Here is a 23666-nt window from a genome sequence, read left to right on the forward strand (position 1 = left end):
ACTTAAATTGTGTAGATTCGGATCAAATCTGTTGAGGTGGAGTTGAGTATTGGAGATACCAGAGTGTAATGGGGCTCCACCACATCAGTCAAATGAGCAGTTTTACGATTTTTAACGGAATGTAGGTTTGTCTGGGAAGATCTGTTGTTTCGACTATCATTCTTCCAGGATGGTTTGTGAATTGGCGACTGGTGTAATATCGAGATAGGAGTAGAGTAGGGTGTGTAGTTGGCTCTGGGAAAGATTTGGCGTGCAGTATGTAAATGGTCGATGTTAATAATTTTTGTGTACCTAGTTACAATTCGGAGGGCGGCATTTTCAACAGTTTTAGTCTTTGGGTTGATGAAGCGCTGGCTACATGTCTAGCTGGCTATAAGTGCTGGCGATAATCGCCGAAGCGTCTTACATCACTCTGTGCGTGGTTAACAGCGTTCCCCTGCTTAAGCTTTAGTTTGTGCCTGAAATGGTTTTTAGTGCCGAGCTACACTGCTTTACTTGAGGTGCATGGATTTTACAGTGTAGGTCTTACTTCTGAAATGAGTGTAAATTGAATCCTAGGTTTGTGGGTTTTTGTCAGTGTAAAAATGTGTTCTGTATTTCAACTTGAGGAGTTTTGTTTTTAGTTCTTGAAACGGTAGAGGAGGGTCACTGAACATCTTGAGGGAGAGACTTCGAAGCTTAGGCTATTGCTAAGTGAAAATTGTTTTATCGGCGAAATCGAGTTTGAGGCTTTTACGAGCTCGAAATCGTTAAGAAGAGTTGAAAGTTTTTAGCGTATCATCGTCAAAATGGGTGCTACTGGGAGAGAAAACGCCTATTGAAACTCTGGTAGAATCATGCTCAGCTATATGCCTTTCGACGATAGAAAACCACCAGTATCACTTTGATTCTAGCCTAGTTATTTGCTCTCGAAGAGAACAATTTCGACCGCGCTCAATATCAGTTCATTAACCCCAGGGTACCAAATGCAAGGTTTCTTATATTTCAGATATTATATTATAGTTACTAGTTCAGTATTACTAATAATAAACGTGGAACTTGTCAGTGATGGCTCTTCGTAACATAGTTCCAAAACTGATGTTACCGTCTATAAGACTGAGTTCAGCAGCAGCCATACCAAAACTCGTAACGTCATCAGTTCCAGGGCCCAAGTCGCAACAGATGAAGGAAAAACTAGGGACCATTCAGAACACAGAGGCTGTCAATTTCTTCGTGGACTATGAGAAGTCGCAGGGGAATTATATCGTGGACGTAGATGGAAATCGTATCCTGGACGCATTCACTCAGATATCGTCTATTCCGATAGGGTACGTTGAATAATTCTCAGGAGATATTATAATAGGTAAACATGAAACAGTTTAAAACGTGGTAATTGTACGGCTTGGTTCATGTATTTGCAAACTAGCCCTTCAAAAGATCAAATTGATATTGATTTTGTAGCGGAACTATTTATAAATCCATATTGATGTTTTAGTACAAATTTAGTCGAAAGGAAAGTATGATAGTTGAGTCCTTCGAAAAAGCAATAATGAAAAGCTGGGCTTTGAATTCTTGAAAAAAAAAACCTGAAAGCAATTAAACAAATGTACTCCTTTATTCCGAAAGTGTGACGTCTATGCTTTTTATTCAGTGACTGTATTTTAGAGATGCAATTATCAGTTTTATAGCTGTTTTCTTTCGACTTTGTTGCGTCCACATTAGAATAGAAACTCAACTACAGGTTGAATTCTTTTCTTTGTTTTCGTTCTGGCATAATAAATGTTTTGTTCAGGCACCGTGTAAGTGTCTAGTGCGAACATCTGATATGTCAAACATCCGATTTTATTACCCTTGCGATATGTAAGGGTATTGCAAGCGGGTACTAGACTCTTTTTCCCGTAAACAATTTTGTCCACAGGACTCGTCTGGACTCATTTATAACTTGTTTCATTATGTATTCAAATTATTTGTTTTTAGTGTTTCAATTACGCCTACGTTTTGTAATTTTACTTATCTTGACTTTCTATTTCCTTCTTGGTTTTTTTGTTTCGCTTAAAAAATTCCTGCGCCAAATATATTTCGGCCTATCTTGTCATCGGCTTAATGACCTATTTTTGGGACGTTTCAAGATCAACGCAATTTTAGCAGTCCCCTCCGTACTTTTCAAATTGTTTGTTTGTATGTTCACCAATCTGTTTGTTGAAATTTAATTTTTTCGTTTTGGATTTTTTTTACTTGTTGTAAAAATTTTAGTTTTTTTCAGAAACTTCTGATTTTCAAAAAAAGGAGTATCAATTGAAAGACCGCTTATTCACAGTGTGCCTGAATACTCCCCTATTTTTTTACTTGACCCCCCTGTCTACAGCTCTATAAAAATATGAGAGAATATTTGTCTCATAATTGGATTTTTTCGTTTTCTCGAAAACTATCTCTCTCAAAGTTCAAGGGATAGAGCTGTTTTAAAAAAGCTCCCCTGCATAAATGGCTACGTCTATTTTTTTTGCACAAAGTTATGGCCCTCGGAATATTCGAATTTATTTTTGACCGTTTTGTGGATCTTTTCGTTTTTATCGAAAATTAGCTTCTCAAATCTGATATTGTGAGTTCAATGAGATAGCAGTTAGTGCGAAATTCTCTGTGTTAGCGTTCACTAACAAAAAGTTTTCTACAGGAAGTTATCGCCCCTTGAATAGTCCAACTTTAATTTTTTGACCTTTTTTAAACTTTTTGAATATTCTTGAAAACTACCCTGCCATACTTAAGATTTTGGGTTCAATTCACAGGACCCGCAATTTAGCGGACACTAAAAAAAAGTTTACACAAGAACTTATCGCCCTCTAAAAAGTCAATTTTTTTAAAATTTTTGACAGTTTTATTTTTTTTAAATTATATTCTCGAAAACTACCCTGCCATACCTGCGATTTTGGATTGAAACGGTTTGCAGAAAAACGTTATGGATTTTATATGGCTTTATGAACATTTTTTAGAACTTTTGACCGCTTTTTAGAAACCTTTTGCTTTTTCTTAAATCTCATTCAATCAAATCTGAGATGAAAAGTTCTCAGATTTTATGCAAAGTCCATTTTTTGAAATCACATTTTTCGTGCCGCATCCGTATAGCAATCTCATTCAATATTAAACACGCACCTCCCGCTTTATTTGGGCCTGTAGTTGTTTTTTATCGAGACTTCGTTTTTTTTTTCATTATCCAAAGTTTTTTTTCGATGGTTTTTGTTTTTTATGTGTTTGTTTTTTGTTTGTGTGGTATCCTAAGTGGTGCGAAGCTCCGCTTCGCCTCTGTGTGCAATAATTAAATAATAATATGACGCAAGACTTTCAAAGGCAATACTTAGTTTAGTTAGCCTATTTAAATTCAGCCGACTCTCGGAGTAAGGTCGCGGCAGTCAGTTTTAATTCGGCTAGTCCAGTATCTTTTAAACCAACGGTAGAAATCGGATATTTCCCTTACTTTTTGAAAAATTGCAGGTGTTGGCCCTAGTAAAATTGTTTTCTGGGTGTTTGCAAACTTTTTTGGTTTTTCGGATGTTTGGCACATCGGATGTTACCACGGTACCTCGTGATTATCCGATATGTCAAACATTCGAAAAACAGGTAAGTGTTGCAAACATCTGAAAAACAGCATTAATAGAGCAAGCATCTGAGATTATTCAAAAAGTAGGGCAAAGATCCGATATCTACTCTTCGCTGGAAAGATAAGGTTATGTTCGAACTATTAGAGACAACTGCAGTCGCGCCATCTTGTTGCGAGCTTGCCAACAGAGGGCAAGACTCAATACAATAATTAGAACCGGTTATTGCCGTGAAGAGGCGACGCGTGCAAAAGGTACTCACCGGTCATTTTAAACCAAAAAGCGGCTAATTTGAAAACCGCTAAATAAACAATGTCTTGTTTTTAATTTTTTTGTATTAATATTATGTACTTATTTTACGATTTCGGATGTTTGATATAGTGGATGTTTGACATATCGGATGTTTGCCCTAAACCCGTTTTGTTCATGTGTGTAGATACAACCACCCAGCACTAATTGAAGCTGTGCAGAGTAAGAGTGCAGTGACTGCCAGCGTGAACAGACCAGCACTCGGCATGTTCCCTCCAGCTGACTTCATCGACAGTGTCGACGACGCATTCCTCTCCATTGCACCCAAAGGGTTACCATTATATTATATCAGACGCGTCCCCCACCCCGCCCGGCATGTTATTGTTTTATATAAACCAAACGACCGTTTGTTTTTTTCACAAAAATATGTGCAAATTAGATGTACACGCGCAATTTTGTACACGAAAATTTTTGACAATTAAGATCAAGTTTTTACCACGAAAAATTAAGTTTTGTAATCAATGTAGACGATACTTCTGATGAGAACTTTTAAGCTTGTAGTCTTTTTATGTTTGATTTGGGTCGGTTTAGAGTACAGAAAAATGTTCTACCATTTCTAGTTTGATTTTTAATTCTGGGAAAAATGAGAGTTTATCTGTTTTTGTTGCATTTTTTGCAGGTTCAGTCACGTGCAGCAAATGGCCTGTGGAACATGTGCAGTTGAGAATGCCCTGAAGTGTGCGTTCTTCAAGTACAGAAACGACGAGCGAGGAGGATCCGAACCAGTGGAAGTAGACATGACGTCATGTATGAACAATGAGGCCCCTGGATCTCCCAGTTTGGCAGCCATGTCATTTAAGAGTGGGTTTCATGGGAGGACTTTGGGATCTTTATCTCTAACGAGGACGAAACCAATTCACAAGGTGAGTATTTTTTGCTTCTAAATGGGCATTTAAGTTTGCGAAAAAAATCAGTCACGAAATTGAGCAACGAGATGTTTAGTGTGAAAATAAAATTTACTTTAGGCATTGAATTTATTTGTTTCGGTTGATGACTACTGCCAGCTGGAAATCCAATAGCTGCAGGGGTCATACTTAGTGGTAGGGTGGACTATTTTTGTAACTCTTACTTTTTTAGCTAATTCTCATTTCGAAAGGTCGTCTCACTGTACATTTAAAATTGATACATTCAGTTTTTGTTAATATTTTGATAATCCAAATTTAATCGTCAATTTATCCAAACGTTTCCACCATTTAGGAACATAAAAGGTAAAGTGGAATTTCTATCTTTAGTTTAACTGGCCTTCTAACGTGACCATTGTTGCTTGCTACGATAATTATTCATTATCATCAAAAATCAATTATTTTAATCGAAGACTATTCTAGGTAGATGTTCCGGCATTCGACTGGCCATGTGTAGATTTCCCTATTCTGAAGTACCCTTTAGAGGAAAACGTAGCAGACAACGAGAAGATAGAAAAGGAATGTCTCGCCAAAGTAGAAGAGACCTTTCATAAATGGAAATCATCGAAACCCATAGCAGGTAATCAAATGCAAATGATTCTTACCGACGTGTTGAAATTTTGATGTCATTATTAGTTCCAAATTTTCAAAGTGTAATATTAAAAACAGAGTTTGTTGCCTAAAGTATTTTTTAGTTTTTTTTTAATGTAAGTATTTCATTTAAGTGGCTAGTTCTTTCGTTTTTGATTGAAGTTCTATGAGAATCGATGCTTTTTTGAATGATGTATCTATCGCTGCAGTTAAGGATAACCGTTTTGAGATACTGTAAAATGAGTTTGATCCGTTTGTATTAGCTCTGATTGTGGAGCCTATTCAAGCCGAAGGTGGTGACAACCACGCCTCTCCACACTTCTTCCAGGGACTTCAGAAGATCTGCAAGGAACACAACTGTGCTTTCATAATCGATGAAGTCCAAACAGGCGGGGGCCCCACTGGTCAGATGTGGGCGCACGAAACATGGAACCTACCTACGCCTCCTGATTTCGTAACCTTCAGTAAGAAGATGCATATCGCCGGTTTCTATTACCAGAAGAGTTTCGAGCCCAAGCAGGGATACAGAGTTTTCAACACATGGGTCGGAGATCCTTTAAGACTCAGTTTGCTGAAGACGACAGTCCAAGTTATCAAGAGAGATTCGCTGCTAGATTTAGCGAAGAAAAGTGGAAATATTTTGATGGATGGCTTGAACCATTTGCAGGCATCGAAGCCTAATATGATCTCTCGACTGAGAGGCATGGGAACCTTCATTGCATTTGACTTGCCAAGTGAGGAGCTAAGAGGAAAATTAATTAATGATATGCTGCAAAAAGGTGTCCTAATTGGTGGATGCGGAAAAACTGCAATTAGGCTGAGGCCATCGCTGATTTTTGATAAGAATGAATGTGAAATATTCTTAAGTACATTAGAGAAATGTTTGTAATTTACTGAAATGAAATTTGTTATTTAGAAATTTGAAGTGTTTGGTAATTTCGAGTCTGAAAGAATAATTTTCCAAACAGAAGGAAGAAAAGTGAATTGGCATGTTTTAATTCTTTTGTGGAAAAATGTACTATCTAACTTGTAACTTGCATTGACATGACAGTCCAAGCTGTAGCGAAAGTCGTACTAAAGTCATAGGCTGAAGTAATTTTCGTGCAAAGTTTTAATAATTTATTGGGAGGCTTTTGGGAGGTTAAGTCTAAAGTTTTCTTATTCCGTAATTTGAAAGCTGCTTTTGTACGTTGACCTGCAGATATAATGACTACAGAGATGTTCAGTCAATTTCTTTTCAAATTGAAATATATTATATTATTGAAAACTATATATAAAATTAAAGATCAGTTTTCGCACAAGTTTCGGTACAAGTGTGGCGAAAAACTGTTCAGGAGTGCCGAAAATCAAACAGTTTTAGATAACGTAATGGATCATTTATAATAAAGAATGTACAAAGTTTTCAATGTTTATTTTTCTTAACGCAGACAATTTTTTTCAGTTCAGCTATGTTCCCTTTCTTCGATGTTTTTTTTCTTGTTTTGGAGGAATGTCCTCGTTTTGGTAAGATTTGAAGGAAATAGTAGAAGTATTTTTCCTTTCAATTTTTTGTAAACAAAAATTTAGAAAATTAGTTATAATCGGCCATTTTACTTTTCCCCAATGCGATGCCATCCCTCGCAGCTGTTCGTTGTTGAGAGAGAATATGGTATTTTATAGGATAATGGGTTTTTTTGGTTATTAAGAGTCTGAACGTAGTTAGACTCTTCTATAGGTTGCGATGATTTTTTTTCAGGATAACTCCTTTTTTTTCAGAATAATTGACTTTTGATTTCTTTTTAAGTTCAGTTCATTTCTTTTGCTAAAAAGAAGGCAAACTCCATTAATCGAACAGCAAAATGTAAAGGTCACGAAAAACGTGATCGACTTCTAACTTTGAAAATAGAATTTCTTTATCAGGTTTCCCTGCGAAATAAAAGTTTTACCTTTTAATCCAGTTTTTTGTTTCAAATTGAGTCAATTTTTTTTTCGAAAAACCGCCAATCAATAATTGTTCTCAAAGTTCAATGAGCTTTAAGGGCAACTATTTTTTTCTTTGAAATTCGAAAGTGGAGATTTTTTAAAGAAACGAGTCAGTGTTTTCTTCTGTTGAATTGCGTTTATTAACTCTTTTTCAACTGTTTGATGGCTTTGTTTTGATTCTCTGTTAGTTCCTCTTCATTAAACCGACTGGTAGTTTTGACAATTTTTTTAATCGCTGAATACTTTCTCGAATGTTTCGGGTCTGGCGGTAGCCAGTGGCGAGGAGAAACTTTTGTGCTTTTCTAAGGTTGCCTGGAATTAATTGAAGTGACACCGCAAGGCCGAGCGCCTGTGAAACTGCAATGCAGCAGCACTAAAAATGTTGTTTTTTGAAAATCTGTCAAAAGTTGTTCAAGAAAAAACCGGTTTCCAATTTTTTTTATTTGGGTTCTTGTAATCGCAACAAAATTATGTACGAATCCTGGATTTTTTTTGTTTTTGAAGACTGCAAATTGTGTTATTTTGGATAAAAGTTTTGGGAGCAGTTTGAAAGTACTGTAAGCCAGTTTTTTGTGTTGCACGCCAACTGCTCCTTATCGTTTTTTGCTTGCAAAAATGTATTCAAGATAATGTTTTGTCCCATGAGCTGGGAAAATTGATGTCGGAAACTGTTTTCGTCCGCGGTATTAAAAAAAATTGGAGATTCAATAATTAGGGATTAAATTTTCGCCATTTTCAGAAATCTGTTTGATAGCATGCATCCTCATAAATCTCATCTATTTAAATGGCTCATTTTCTCCTGCACTCATTTTCTTTAAACACAGTTAAGCCCTTTTATTTAATAAATTTCGACGTGATCATCTCCGAGAATTATGGTAAGGGTTAGGGAGTCTTTTTTGATGTATCGATATCGGGGAATGACTCGGGAGCAGATGAAATGTTGCTTCGGAAAACATTTGCAAAAAAACTCGTTATAAGTGAAGCTCGAAAAGCTAATTGGCAAAAGTTTCCAATTTAATGCTTCTTGATTCCCCGAAATCACTAAAAAAAACTATCGGTCAAACAAATTGGAGGCTTAAACTCAAGATGGATGCTTAAAGGAGTTAATTGGAGGCTTAAAGTCCTCTGAACGCTTAGTGAAGCAACACCCCCCCCCCCCCCGCCCTTAACACATGTAAGGTTTGGGGGCCTAAAGTTAAATGATCCATGTTATATGTTAGACTATTGACTCAGTCTAATTTAGTTTGAGGCTTACGATATGACGAAATCAAGTGAGGGCTTCGGAAAATGCGCGGCTCGAAGAATGGAACAACTGATTTAAGATAAAATTACTCCCTCGATTTACGACAGTGATTACAGTGATCGTTACATATTTTTAGCTCCTTTTTACACTACTTTTGTTTTCTAATAATAAGTAGCTTAAGATTCTCCTTTCGGCTAAAGCTTTTCATTTTGGCAATAATTGTTCATTTTAGGTAACTTGACTTTCAACATTATTAAATATTAACGAATTTGACATGTGTGTTTTAGTTGACCAGAAGACAAAGTTATTTGACGATAAAAGTTTTCTGAACATAAGGTCGAGTACAAATATCAAATATTTGTCGAAAATTCATTGAATTTACTGAGTTCAAGTTTCATCACATATCTCAATCCCTTTATTGCTTTGAGTTTTTCGAGCGTTTTTTTGCCTTGACGATTTAACTATTCTCATTCCATATCTGAATTGTTTTTGGTCTCCAACCAGTATTTTGGAGCCCCGCTGCTGATCTACTGATCAACTCGTTTAAGAATTTCTCTGTCTTGGTCGAACCTCGTTGAGAAAACAAGAGAGTTTCGATCCTCTGCAGATTTCCACTTTAAATCAACCCCCTTTTTTTTCTACAGCTAAACCTCTCCCGGATAAAGGCTAACATTGAAATCAGGTTGTTTTTTTTTTCATTGAGATTTTGTTCGTAGTGAATTAAAATCTAGTAGACATTTTCCGCCTCTGTTGGTAAGCCTTGTTTGTTCGTGCCACGAGTTTTAACCAGTCTGACTTGTTTTTTCGTTTTCACTCTCTTCTGTTTTTCAGAGTATTCGGTTTAGATTTGGGTAGGTTTTGATGTCTGAAATCTTGTCAACGATCATGTGAGAACTTATGTCACTGGCTCGAGTGTCAACTGCAAGCTTTCCTGATGTACCCATGTTTCTCTCCAGGAACATGGTCATGAAGGATTGTTCTTGTCACTCGACTTTAATTTGTTCTTGCCCACTTCGTAAGTGTTTTTGGCAACTGATCTCAAGTGACATATTTGTCACGGCGTTCGGATCATGTACAGTTGTTGCCCGGTGAGCATAAATTGTCTTTGGAGAAACACTGTAGTTTTTAATCTACTTTTTTTCATTTGCATCATACTTAAAACGAACATCATTGCAAAACTCCTGGATCGGAAACTTTTATCATTTATACAAAAAAGAACTGGAAATTAAACTTTCTTCTATTTTGTGAGCAATTCTTGCTGCTCCTGATCTTGTCAAATAAAAAATCGAGAGTGTCTATCGTTCGTGGAGTTTCAAGAATTCATCGCTGATTCTTGTGTAAATGGCGCAGAGACAATTCAGCCACAGACAATTGATTAGAGTCAGAAGGCTTTCAAAATTTTAACAAAGAAATGTGGAACATCAAATAACAAATTTCAAAGATCAAAACAAACTTGCTGTGCATAAAGTTTTAAGATATATGTACATTGAAGGTACAAAAATTTAAATACTTCTGTTTATGGTCTTGATTGTAGTTTTTTGCGTTTTGAACGAGTTTCTCATTGGCCAGTGAATACTTGGGCCTCGATTTTCTAATAATATCACCGGACATCAGTCTCTACATTTATTTCGGCATTTTTTTGCGCGTCTTTGAAACGTGTAATCTGCGTGGGGAGGGCGGTGTGCTTTGTCGACACGAATTTATTGAAGCTGCCATTCCATGCGTCCAATGCGTTGTTCGTACGAGGTTCACCGCTGAGCACTCGATTGAAAACGTTCCAATCGCCAATGTCAAACTTTGGTTTGACGCGTCTATTCCCTCGACAGGCACCAATTTGGGTGTCTTCAAAATAGTCCGATAGACTCTGAAATTCCTCTGAGAGATCCTCTTTTCGGAGAGCCTCAAACGCGAAAATATCGTCGTCAACAAGAACGAATGCCAAGCAAATAATTTTTTTGACAATCAGTCGAAACCCATCATCGTCCTTGTACTTGCGCCAGACTGCCTGGCCTACATGGAAGAAACAGAATTGACTTTCTGTATCAGGCTACATTTTCCTTATGGCGTTGCGAACAGCGGCTTCAAAATCAATGACTACTTTTTTTTCCAAATTGCTCTAAGCAGCCAAAAAGTTTTTCCGCGTTCAGGTGTTACGAATTTCATTTTACGTCAATTTTTGCTTAAAGTGAAAGATTTAGAATGATTCAGATATTAATCAATCAGTTGTTCAAGCTAGTTACTAATGAATATTAATCAATGTTAATTGTGTAAATGGATAATCTCACTGCAAAAAGTAGGCGTTAAACGCGTTACTGGTTTCTGGTTGGACAATATTTTAATCGCAATTAGTTTATTTTTTAAAGAAGTTTAAGTTTCTAATTAGTTTCAACTAACTACCCAAATTACTAATAGGCGGTTGCACCCTCCCCCGCCTAAGGCATGATAAGAATATCAGGGTAACTGTGTGGCCAGTAGGTGGTAGCGGTGATCAACCCTTAAACCGATATCCTTTTTGACCGCCTGTAAAACTCCCAATCTCGGGTCTACTTTCGCGTAAATTGGTTAACTTTCAAATATTGGTCAGTTTTTTGTTGAGTTTGATTTTTGCGTAGTTACGATTCTAAAATTGGAAACATAATGAGTTGCATAAAGTTATATTATGTTTAGGTACTTTTTTCTGTTAATTTTATTTGTTTTATGTGCATTTGAAAGGAATTATTTATAAGTCGTCTAATGAAAGCTTTGATGTTTTTCCGCGTGTGAAAAGTTTTTGCACGCACGTTTTCAAACTTTAAATCGGTCTGAATTGTCTTTGGCCGAATTGTATCACTCATTTTGACTGAAGTATCTGAGTTTGAAATTAGCTGAATTGTCTGTGACCGAATTGTCTGAACATCGTGTAATTTTCCATGGCAACAAGTTGAATTTAAAAACTAACGAGGCAGATAAGGCACTTTGTATTAAAAAATCTATAAGGCCTAATATCGATAGGTGTCCCTGGTTGCACCAGTTTTACTAATAAATACCAAGAGGACCCGATAATCTGAGCTAATCTTGTATTTAACAGTAGTCTTTCTTAATTGTAACCTATCCTAATTACTTAGCGGTCAAATTGAGGCGTGGGCATCAAATTGACATTCAATTCAGGACTTCAGTTGTTCTGAATATTTCTAATATCTTTATCTAATGAGTTATTACTTTTTAAAGCTGTTCAATCAGACTTTTTTGATTCGGGAAGTTCGCTGTTTCTCCGGTGACATCATCTTCCTCTATCGCAGTCAATGTCGGTCGCTTTTGGATTTTTCGGAAACGTTGTGCAAAAGCGGGAAATTTTCTTAAGCGTATCTATTAAGCTCGTTTGATTGATGAGATTCCAATAATGAAACATGTTTGAGATCTGCCGAGAGCTATCACGTGTCGTGTCCTATCTTTGATTTTTACTTTTATTTTGAATAATTTCAGCGTCAGTAGTATGCATATAGTGCGTTAGGATTGGGGGGGGGGGTTTGTCATACATGGATGACCATTAGGTATAAATCATAATGGTCACCATGTATTAAATTATCTGCAATGGTCACTATGTAATAATCTTAATTGTCACCATGTATTAAATGATCAGCAATGGTCACTGTAATAATCCTAATTGTCACCATGTATAATTTTTTACCTAATGGTCACTATGTAATAATCCTAATTGTCATCATGTATAATTTTATACCTAACGGTCACCATGTAATAATCCTAATTGTCACCATGTATAATTTTGTACCTAATAGTCTTCATGTAAAACTTCGGTATATTATTGAGTATTCCCACTGAACGTTGTGGTTACATGTTTGGTGCGGGAAAGGATTTGCCAAATCTTCGTTCTGAAACCAGCTGGAGTGTTTAACTGCGCTATAGACTGTTTGCTCAATTCTTCTTAAAACTTTGATTCAAACTCAAATTTATTCAAATACATACAAAAGTATGCTAAAGAGACTATCGCTTAAATGAAATTGTTTTTATCCCAGATTAACTGAGTTCCAAAACTGAACAAAATCTCGCACTTAAATACACACTAAACACGGAATAGCGGTAGGTCAAATTTTATGTACAGGCAATTCTCATATTAAATAACTGAATTTTATTTACTATACAAAAGTTAATGTGGTGTTTTTTGTGTTTTAATCTATTCGTCGATTTTTTGACCGTGGTTCTTCTACTTCAAATGCTTCATAAACGAATCGTTGAAGAATGACGACTCGTCCTCGTCGGAAGTATTGGCCTCCAGATCCGTGATATCCCCGCTATCAATATCACTGCCGTTGGTTTCTGCTGCCCGAATCAGACCGGGGTCTAGAGTTTGCCAACTGCTATTGACCTGGTCCATCAGTTGTCGAAGCCAGCGATGTGTGTTCTCAACAGCAAAACTATCCTCAGAGTATTCATCATCAATTTCCGGATGGTCCCAATCAACGTTTTGAGTGTTAGCGAATTCTTCAGACACCCCATCTAGGAAATCGTCACAATCCCACGACACTGGCTGTTGACGATCTTCAAAAAATGGCATCCATTTTTCCAAATCGTCATTGTCAGTTGGGTCAGAATTAACAGCGGCTGTGTTGTCATCACTATCATCAATGCCAAACACAGTTTGACCCACGATGTTTTTGTGACCGTAGGGAAGAGTCTGCTGACCATCATCGAGGATGTAGCGTTTGTCATCAAAAGCTAATAACGATGTTTTCGTCGATTTCACAGTTTGCAGATTGTGTGACTCGGATGCGATTCGACTGTTTTCAGTTTTGAATAACGAGCCAGAGGTCAAGGTGTCTCGATATCGCTGATGACTCAACATCGTCTGTGCAGCTTTTGATACACCTTTTGCCGATAACTTTCTGCAGTCTAAATATATAATTATATGATTACTAATCAATTTTTTGATGATCTTTAATGTGTGGTGGTAAAAAAAAACCAAATGCAATATGCGATTTTGTGTTTTTTAGAGCTACATCATGTTAACTTGAAGGCCAGGTGCAACAAAAAAATGACATGAAGGCCAGGTGTGACCTTAAAAAAAGTCATCATTAAAAAAAATCAACAATCGACCAACACAAAAAAAAATTCTCCGACAAAAAAATTTAAAAAAAAAAAAATTTTTTGCCGACAAAAAATTTTTCCAAAAAAATTTTCGCTGACCAATTTTTTTTTTAAATTGGGCCGCAGAAAAAGTTCGCCCCAAAAAAAAATTGCCCACAAAAAAAATTTTCAAAAAAATTTATACTTTTTCGCCTAAAAAGTTTTTCCAATTTTTTTTTGATAAAATTATATTTTTTCGCCCACAAATAAAAATTGCCTTCCGAAAAAAAAAATTCCACAAAAATTCAAAATTTTTTGAAATTCGTGCTCACAAATAAGGCAAATAAAAATTAATTACCTCTAGACAAAATGGAATAAAGCTTGGGTTTGAGGGATATAAACTCGGTTATAATGTCTCCTGGAAACTCATCCTTGAATTTTAAAACAACTATTTTGTTTCTCGGGTCTTAGAGAGCGTGGTTCTTCGGGTAATTTGGCAAGTCAAGTTCATTCAAAATGTTCCTTTTTTCGGACTCAACATCTTCTGTGCAGCTTTTGATACACCTTTTGCCGATAACTTTCTGCAGTCTAAATATATAATTATATGATTACTAATCAATTTTTTGATGATCTTTAATGTGTGGTGGTAAAAAAAAACCAAATGCAATCTGCGATTTTGTGTTTTTTTTAGAGCTACATCATGTTAACTTGAAGGCCAGGTGCAACAAAAAAATGACATGAAGGCCAGGTGTGACCTTAAAAAAATCAACAATCGATCAACACAAAAAAAAATTCTCCGACAAAAAAATTTAAAAAAAAAAAAAAATTTTGCCGACAAAAAATTTTTCCAAAAAAATTTTCGCCGACCAATTTTTTTTTTAAATTGGGCCACAGAAAAAAGTTCGCCCCCAAAAAAAAATCGCCCACAAAAAAAATTTTCAAAAAAATTTATACTTTTTCGCCTAAAAAGTTTTTCCAATTTTTTTTTTTTTTGATAAAATTACATTTTTTCGCCCACAAATAAAAATTGCCTTCCGAAAAGAAAAATTCCACAAAAAATCAAAATTTTTTGAAATTCGTGCCCACAAATAAGGCAAATAGAAATTAATTACCTCTAGACAAAATGGAATAAAGCTTGGGTTTGAGGGATATAAACTCGGTTATAATGTCTCCTGGAAACTCATCCTTGAATTTTAAAACAACTATTTTGTTTCTCGGGTCTTAGAGAGTGTGGTTCTTCGGGTAATTTGGCAAGTCAAGTTCATTCAAAATGTTCCTTTTTTCGGAAATTTCGCGGTATAAATCTTCACTTTTGACTTGGTACAGTAGACTGTCTGTATCAGAATACAGTAGTTGACATTCAAAATTTGGTTTCATTATATCGTAATGAAATTTATACATGTGAAACTTTGCTAACTCAAGAACACTAGCTCCCACAATTGTTGGGAACATCCCAATAGATTTTTGTTGGATTCGAAGTGAACGCTGCCAAGTTTTCTCCAATGATTTTGTAGGATTTAAATTCGAATGCACTAATTTCTCGCAAAGCTGCATGATAATCTCTAACTATCCGAACAAGCATCCGTTTGCGCTTCGATTCGCATGTTTTCCCATAAGCACAATTGTTCAGTAGTTTGTACAAATCCTCTTCAAATTTATTTCTAGCTTGTTGTCGTGTTCAGTGTGATGTATGGTTCTAACCATGCTTCTTGTTCAAACTTCAGCACACGGTGCACTTTTTTTACGTTAAGTCCCAACCTAACAAACAATTGCAATAGTTTGTAATGAATTGTATAGTTTGACTTGCCATGCAGCGTCTGCAGTAACTTTTTGGTCTTTCCAATTGAACGTCTTGCAATCTCTTGATTTTTCATCTGCTCGAGTAAATTTGTTTGGTAGGGACTCAACCAATCCTGGGGTACACTTTCTTTAGTAGGAGCTAAAGGGTAATCTTGATGATTGTCATGCAGTTCTTCTGGGTACTCGAGATCAACTTCCAATATAAATCCAATCAAAGAGTCTTCAGTCATGTTGAGGATTTGGTTCACAATCACCTCGTCTTCTATATGCTCTATTAACTCAAAGTTACGCACCGGTAATTTCTCCGTTTGCATGACGCCGCCATAGAGGTTTTTTGCATCGATCATAAACCCGTTGGTGCTAGGTTGATCTGGGTTGAAGTCGGGGCATTCTTTGCTGTTGGCTTTGAAAAAGCGACTATTGAACACGGATGCAGTACCACCTCTCATCATATTCTCGACCATTTCGAAATGCCTGCGGTCTGATAAGAGCTGAACATTCGAGTCTTTGCAGATACGTTTCAAGGCGTCTCCAGCTAAGTTTGAAGCACTAAAATGGTGCGCACAGTCCAGGCCATAAGTTTGGTGACTAATTTGTCGAAATTCTTCAAAGAAGCAAGCAAGAAGGAGTGTATCACACGAGATACAAGTTGTGATAATCCTCCAAGTTCTGACATTTGAACACTCTAAAAACTTTCCTTACATGTACCAGATCCGCTTGTGAAACTGCATGTTTTCCTCCATTCAAAACATCGGACCAATTTTGCAAAGGAGGCAGTTCTTTTTCTGCAAATTTTTCTCTTTTGGTCATGTATGAATAAGGGTCGAAACCTTTTTGTCGTATCGGACACCGTTGCTCCTCCGTCTCGTTTGCAAAATACTTGTTCAAAATTGACATTTTTTCCGCTGGTAGATTATCAGCCAATTTTTGCAGGGAAGAATTCAAAAACTTGCATGACTCACTGAATCTGAGATATTCAAAAACTTTTTGATCAGATCCGTTCTTCCTTTTTATAGTTTTAATTAGGACTCCAATGCTTAACGATATATATTTTTCGTCGGTGCTAGGTATAACACTCATTGGACTTATTGACTCGCATTCATGCAATGCGAGACAAATGTGGTGAAGGTCATAGTTGTTGATGTTATGTCCAATGACTGATGTGAAATTTACAGTTCGTCTGGCGAGGTTGCATTTTTCATGTGCCCATCCCAGAAATTTTCCAGAAAAATGGCATCGGTCAAGACATTTTTCGTGCTCATTGGTAAAATGTATACAGCAAATTCAATATGTTGATGTGTTTTCTTTGTTCAACGATTCTTGGCTTTCTAGAAATTGAGGAAAGCTTCGCTTTTCATCATATATTTTTCTCGCCAATTGATGCAACTGATTGAGAAACTTTTTCATGCATTGATCAGAGCTGTCATAGTCAAAGAAGAAGGGCTGTGAATTTCCGTGTTCAATTACAGCCAATGAATACCCACAAGCTTCGTGTTTTTGTACAACTCGGGTTGATGATCGCGATGGACTTGTGGTACTGGAACACATTTACCCGCACGTCGTTAAGTTGTTCAAATTTTCCAATTGAAGCGAAACTCATGGGTGAATCAAAATTACCTTGAGCTTTGTGTGCACTTTCAGCAGTGTAAGTATCAGGTTGTGTCCGCTCAGCTGCTGGGTTCGCTTTTTGTTGATCAGTTAGAAGTAGGTCAACACCATGCTTCAGACTATAAGCAGCGGTAAAGCAAAGTTCGAAGCAATTATTATCTTCGTGATTTCTGATGTTTATCAAATTCTGGGACATTCAAAAAGGCAAGTCAATATAAGATGACCCACGGATTGGTGAAAACTTTGCAAGTTAAACAAAAACTTGAATTACGTGTTGCAAAACCCAACCGCTTCCATAAGATGCAAAAGTCTCCAAACCTGCTTGCATTTTTTCGACCATTCCAAAAGTCGTCATCTTCTAATCCCAAGCTCATCACAGGTTTCATATCAGAGTTTGCATAAATGTCAATCCGCTCGTCGTGCTCAGTTTTACTAGAATCATTTATTACTAAGTTTTACCAAACCTAAATTAGCGCTGAACTGAACTTTTCTAGGTCCTTCTGCAACTCGATCGATTATGAGCCTTTGAATTTCATCTTTTTTCTCTTGCATAACTGCAAAAGGTCAATCGGCTGATTTTCATCCATGGGTTGGTTTCCGCCGATCACATACGTCTCAAGAACACCGAAAAAAGCAGCCTCACTTTTTTGAAGACTGGTGCCGTTGATTTCGTCTTCATCGACAGCATGCACATCACCGAGAGCAGCATCAGCAGCGGCACTTGTAGTGGCTAAATCAGCAGAGGAAGCTCTCATAACAGGAAAACCATGGGTTGCTAGTAAATGAGCTGATAAGTTTTTGGGCGAATGAAATCCCAAATGACAATAATCACAAACACCTCCAAGTTGACCATGAGTGTGAAGAATATGTTTTTGTAAATTTGAGAGCATTTGAGCCGTGAATGAACACTCATTGCATCGATAAATAATAAGCCTTTTTTCAGCAAAATGTTTGTCACGCTCATGGCGACTTCTATTGCTCTTATTTGCATATTTCAGTGGACAAAAATTGCATTTGAACATTTTTTGAAATAAGTTAAGCTATTGATTTTAAGAAAGAAAAAGAATCAAGTGATCTCAAATTCCACTCAGAAACAACAGTAAATGGGAAGCATAACTGTTCGTCTACCAATTGCAGAGAAAACGGTTCGTGTTTTGCGCGCGTAATTTTGAATTTGAATTAAAGTTCCCGCCAAAATTTGAATTAGATTTGAATTTCCCGCCATAACTGGCAAACTCAAATTCGATTGGACGAAACAGATAAATTATTGTTTGAAACGTTAATAATTATTTCAAACGATAGAAATTAATCTAAATAAACCAAGTATGAGCTAAATTTCAATCCAAAACTGAAGAGATAAAAGTTTTAGTTTTATATTTTATCAATTCAAAACATAAATTGATGAAATTTTCGAAATTGCGAATAAAAGTTGAGCATGTCACAACACATGATAGATTCTAAATATCCCAATTGTCACGGGGACAGAATATCCTATAAAAATGTCCAAATTTGTATCAAAAACAGTTGAAATGATGAATAAGTAAATCACAAACTGAAAAATGACAGTTTTTTTAACTTTCCAGGCGCATTGTTATCAATGATTTCAATCACGGAGCGGTCGCACGGTCCATGTCATCATGAATTTGTCTCAATTGTCTTTCGATATGAAAAAAAAAGTCAGAAAAAATACTTTTCTGTAAAGAAAATTGAGTTTGTTGTTTTAGGGGGGATTAAGGGGATTAGCGTTTTTCTCGAAGACTATTGAAAAAACATCTACTCCCACATTCTCATTAGTCGTGCCCCTCATTGCACTTTCATTATAACACCACTTGCTCATAATAAAAAATTGCGTCATCTGGTTGAAAATCGCATTTTTTCGGAAAAATGAAAAAACGATGAGTCATCAATTAAAAAATTTGACTTTTATTATTTTTCTCAAATATTTAGCATGATGATGAATAATTGTATTTTTTTATAATGATCATTTTTGGAGACAACAGTATCAATGATCATATGGTAACTCCAATTTGTGGAAAAAGAAAATTTTAATGCATTTTTTTTTCCTTTTTGTAATTAAAAAATCAAATTTTTAACTAAAAAACATTAAAATTTTTTTTATTTTTATCAAAAAGTTGGTTTTAAACTGCTTTTATAGAAGTTTTTCATTATGTTTAATTTGTGTGATAAATAAATGAATAAACATATGACAATATAAGTTTTCATCCAAAATTACTTTTTTACAGTTTTTTTTGACGTTAATTATCTTTTTTTTCAAAAAACCAAATTGATATTTTTGTATCTTGTTTTCTAAAAATTAGCATATATATGGATGCTTTTCAATTTTTTCTCAAGATCACTAATGTAAATAAGAACTTCAATGTTAAAATGTTAACTCCTATTTGTGGAAAAAATGAAAATTTTTACGGATTTTTTTGTTTTTTATTGAAAAAAAAAATAGTCAATTAATTAAAAAACTATATGATTTTTTCAACTTCAAATTTTAAAGGCTTTTATACGTAATTTTTAATCAGAACACAATCGTGTGATAATTAATGAACAAACACGAGATTTAAACTCAAACTCAAATTTAAAGTTAAATTATTATACACAATGAAAACAAACAAAAATCGATAAAACTCAACCTCAGTTTCAAAGTAATATAAGGTCTAAATACTCCTGCGCTTTCTCTAGTGTTGTTAGCTTCCGTTTTTTCTTTGGCGCTAGACAGTGAGAAGGGGTTAAGTTTTCCATGTGGTTGCTCACAGTAGCCACAGGGGTACTCTTTAGAGTTGAGCAACCCGGTTCGTCAAGCCATGGTGACACTGCAGGGGAAGGATCAGCTTTCGGGGTAACTACTGATGGTGAATCAATCTGTTCCATTCCCCATAAGCGATCAAAAAATTCATTTTCTTCAAACTATTCTAACTGGTTTTCAAACATCGGAGTAACATTGATAAAGTTGAAAGATCAACCTGAAGAGCAAGAGGCTCGTCAGGATCCGTATATTTACCAAAATTTGTAAGGTAACTCAAATACTTTATATTCAGTTCTTCGTCTTTCTTTGACTTTTTTAAGGAAAGTTCACTGAATAAATGTAAAAAAAATTTGGGAATCATAATGTGATGTGTACAAGTCCACTCATCAGAATTGAAGCTTTTTTCTTCGTTAATTATTGCTACAAAAATACCGTGAACGGTTTCATAAAAAATGGTTTTTTCGTGATTCGAGTATCCGGCAATAATATAACAAGGCATTTTTGAAGAAAAGTTGGAAGAAAAGGACAAACGTAACGCGGAAAGAAATGAAACTGAAAATAATTGTGAAAACGCCTCAAGATATTAAAATAGGGATTGGTTCTTCTAAAGTTAGAAATTTCAAGAGCTCCTATGTAGTTTTTGATCAGTTTAATAAGGGAGTGCGTGTAAAATATTTATGTTACCTTGCGTGGTATTCTGTTTATCTTAATTGCATTCAAACAAATAGCTTGTATCAAAAATAACGTTTAAACGCTTAAAGGTCACACCCATTAAAATTCTTATCCATTTGAACCAAATTGCAATCCAATATCTTTGCGATATAAAGTACATGTGTATATAAAATAAAATAGATAAAACGATTTCATTTGCAGACATATACAATCAATTGGAACCATTTCTTTCTATTCAGTTTTGAATCAAGTTACTTTGAAAATTTACTCGTTACAATGAATAAGCCAAAACAAGCACCACAGCAAATGCAGATAAAGATTTTGGCGATTGCTATTTCGATATTTCGGAAAACAGTAAAAGATTAATGCGTGCTACATTGAAAACATATGACCAAACTGGAACTTATGTATTCCTGAAAGTTTTCAAAAAAGCAACTGAAGGCGCTGAATTTGAATGTGTACAAAGATTTTCCTTAAGCAGCGAAGAATTTTCAAAATTACTAAAATCGGGAAAGTCAATCCGAGCGCAAACAGGTGAAGTTTCTGATACTGTTGAAAACAAAGACAAACCACAGTCTAACTGTAAACGAGCCACGAAATCTCAACTTTCCTCAAACACAAGCGATTTCAAGCACGACTCGAATTAATTTTCTTTTACAAAATGGCAGAAGCTATGTTCGAAGTTGTGTTACCTGATTATTTCAAAAAATTTCAACCAAATTTCAAATTTGTTATTACTGAAAAAATTCCTAATTTATCTACTTTTAAAAATTATGCTTTTGGAAGCCATTTCAAATCTGATTATTGCCCTTTTTCAGTCGAGAATGAAAAAAAAACTCATTACCATATATTGATTCAAGTAGATTCAGAGGAACAATTAAACCAATTTTTTCCTTCCCAAAAATGTTTCAGTGTTCCTTGTATTTTCACTTGCTTCAAATACTTAGTTTCTCCTGCTAAAGATGTCAAAGGAAACGGTGAGTTATTTGACAAGCTTAAACTAGCTCTCACTTATTCAGCACAACCTGTTGCAGCCAATCTCGATTTGTTAGATTTCACTGCAATCAAAAAACGTTTACCCATTTTATTGCTTTCTGCATTATCATCTAACAAACAAACTTCACCAAATCAAAACGTTTGCAAGAAATCTCCGGCCGTTGGGGGACAGAAACGAATTGATAATACAGTTACGCCTGCTGCATCGTCGACGTCAAACAAATCCGCAAGAATTTCGACTTCAGTTTCAAAGAAACACACAGAAAGCAGACATGTTCAAACAGATGAGATGAATACAGAAACTAATGGACCCCATTCTGCCGCTTTTCTCTCATAACAGGAAAACCATGGGTTGCTAGTAAATGAGCTGATAAGTTTTTGGGCGAATGAAATCCCAAATGACAATAATCACAAACACCTCCAAGTTGACCATGAGTGTGAAGAATATGTTTTTGTAAATTTGAGAGCATTTGAGCCGTGAATGAACACTCATTGCATCGATAAATAATAAGCCTTTTTTCAGCAAAATGTTTGTCACGCTCATGGCGACTTCTATTGCTCTTATTTGCATATTTCAGTGGACAAAAATTGCATTTGAACATTTTTTGAAATAAGTTAAGCTATTGATTTTAAGAAAGAAAAAGAATCAAGTGATCTCAAATTCCACTCAGAAACAACAGTAAATGGGAAGCATAACTGTTCGTCTACCAATTGCAGAGAAAACGGTTCGTGTTTTGCGCGCGTAATTTTGAATTTGAATTAAAGTTCCCGCCAAAATTTGAATTAGATTTGAATTTCCCGCCATAACTGGCAAACTCAAATTCGATTGGACGAAACAGATAAATTGTTGTTTGAAACGTTAATAATTATTTCAAACGATAGAAATTAATCTAAATAAACCAAGTATGAGCTAAATTTTAATCCAAAATGATTTTAGAGCCAAGAGATAAAAGTTTTAGTTTTATATTTTATCAATTCAAAACATAAATTGATGAAATTTTCGAAATTGCGAATAAAAGTTGAGCATGTCACAACACATGATAGATTCTAAATATCCCAATTGTCACGGGGACAGAATATCCTATAAAAATGTCCAAATTTGTATCAAAAACAGTTGAAATGATGAATAAGTAAATCACAAACTGAAAAATGACAGTTTTTTTAACTTTCCAGGCGCATTGTTATCAATGATTTCAATCACGGAGCGGTCGCACGGTCCATGTCATCATGAATTTGTCTCAATTGTCTTTCGATATGAAAAAAAAAGTCAGAAAAAATACTTTTCTGTAAAGAAAATTGAGTTTGTTGTTTTAGGGGGGATTAAGGGGATTAGCGTTTTTCTCGAAGACTATTGAAAAAACATCTACTCCCACATTCTCATTAGTCGTGCCCCTCATTGCACTTTCATTATAACACCACTTGCTCATAATAAAAAATTGCGTCATCTGGTTGAAAATCGCATTTTTTCGGAAAAATGAAAAAACGATGAGTCATCAATTAAAAAATTTGACTTTTATTATTTTTCTCAAATATTTAGCATGATGATGAATAATTGTATTTTTTTATAATGATCATTTTTGGAGACAACAGTATCAATGATCATATGGTAACTCCAATTTGTGGAAAAAGAAAATTTTAATGCATTTTTTTTTCCTTTTTGTAATTAAAAAATCAAATTTTTAACTAAAAAACATTAAAATTTTTTTTATTTTTATCAAAAAGTTGGTTTTAAACTGCTTTTATAGAAGTTTTTCATTATGTTTAATTTGTGTGATAAATAAATGAATAAACATATGACAATATAAGTTTTCATCCAAAATTACTTTTTTACAGTTTTTTTTGACGTTAATTATCTTTTTTTTCAAAAAACCAAATTGGTATTTTTTTATCTTGTTTTCTAAAAATTAGCATATATATGGATGCTTTTCAATTTTTTCTCAAGATCACTAATGTAAATAAGAACTTCAATGTTAAAATGTTAACTCCTATTTGTGGAAAAAATGAAAATTTTTACGGATTTTTTTGTTTTTTATTGAAAAAAAAAATAGTCAATTAATTAAAAAACTATATGATCTTTTCAACTTCAAATTTTAAAGGCTTTTATACGTAATTTTTAATCAGAACACAATCGTGTGATAATTAATGAACAAACACGAGATTTAAACTCAAACTCAAATTTAAAGTTAAATTATTATACA

The 23666-nt window shown here is 35.0% G+C and overlaps 1 protein-coding gene across 1 annotated transcript; it reads left to right on the plus strand.

Moving 5' to 3' along the window:
* Positions 1-939: 939 nt before the first annotated feature.
* Positions 940-6593, plus strand: LOC134845648 (4-aminobutyrate aminotransferase, mitochondrial-like). Its single transcript, XM_063862666.1, has 5 exons — positions 940-1307; positions 4006-4149; positions 4498-4741; positions 5204-5360; positions 5635-6593. Exons 1-5 carry the CDS (start codon positions 1048-1050, stop codon positions 6258-6260), a joined length of 1431 nt encoding a protein of 476 aa, XP_063718736.1. The 5' UTR covers positions 940-1047; the 3' UTR covers positions 6261-6593.
* Positions 6594-23666: the final 17073 nt, after the last annotated feature.

This window comes from Symsagittifera roscoffensis, chromosome 5 (assembly GCF_963678635.1).
Source record: "Symsagittifera roscoffensis chromosome 5, txSymRosc1.1, whole genome shotgun sequence".
In the NCBI taxonomy this organism is placed as follows: domain Eukaryota; kingdom Metazoa; phylum Xenacoelomorpha; order Acoela; family Convolutidae; genus Symsagittifera; species Symsagittifera roscoffensis.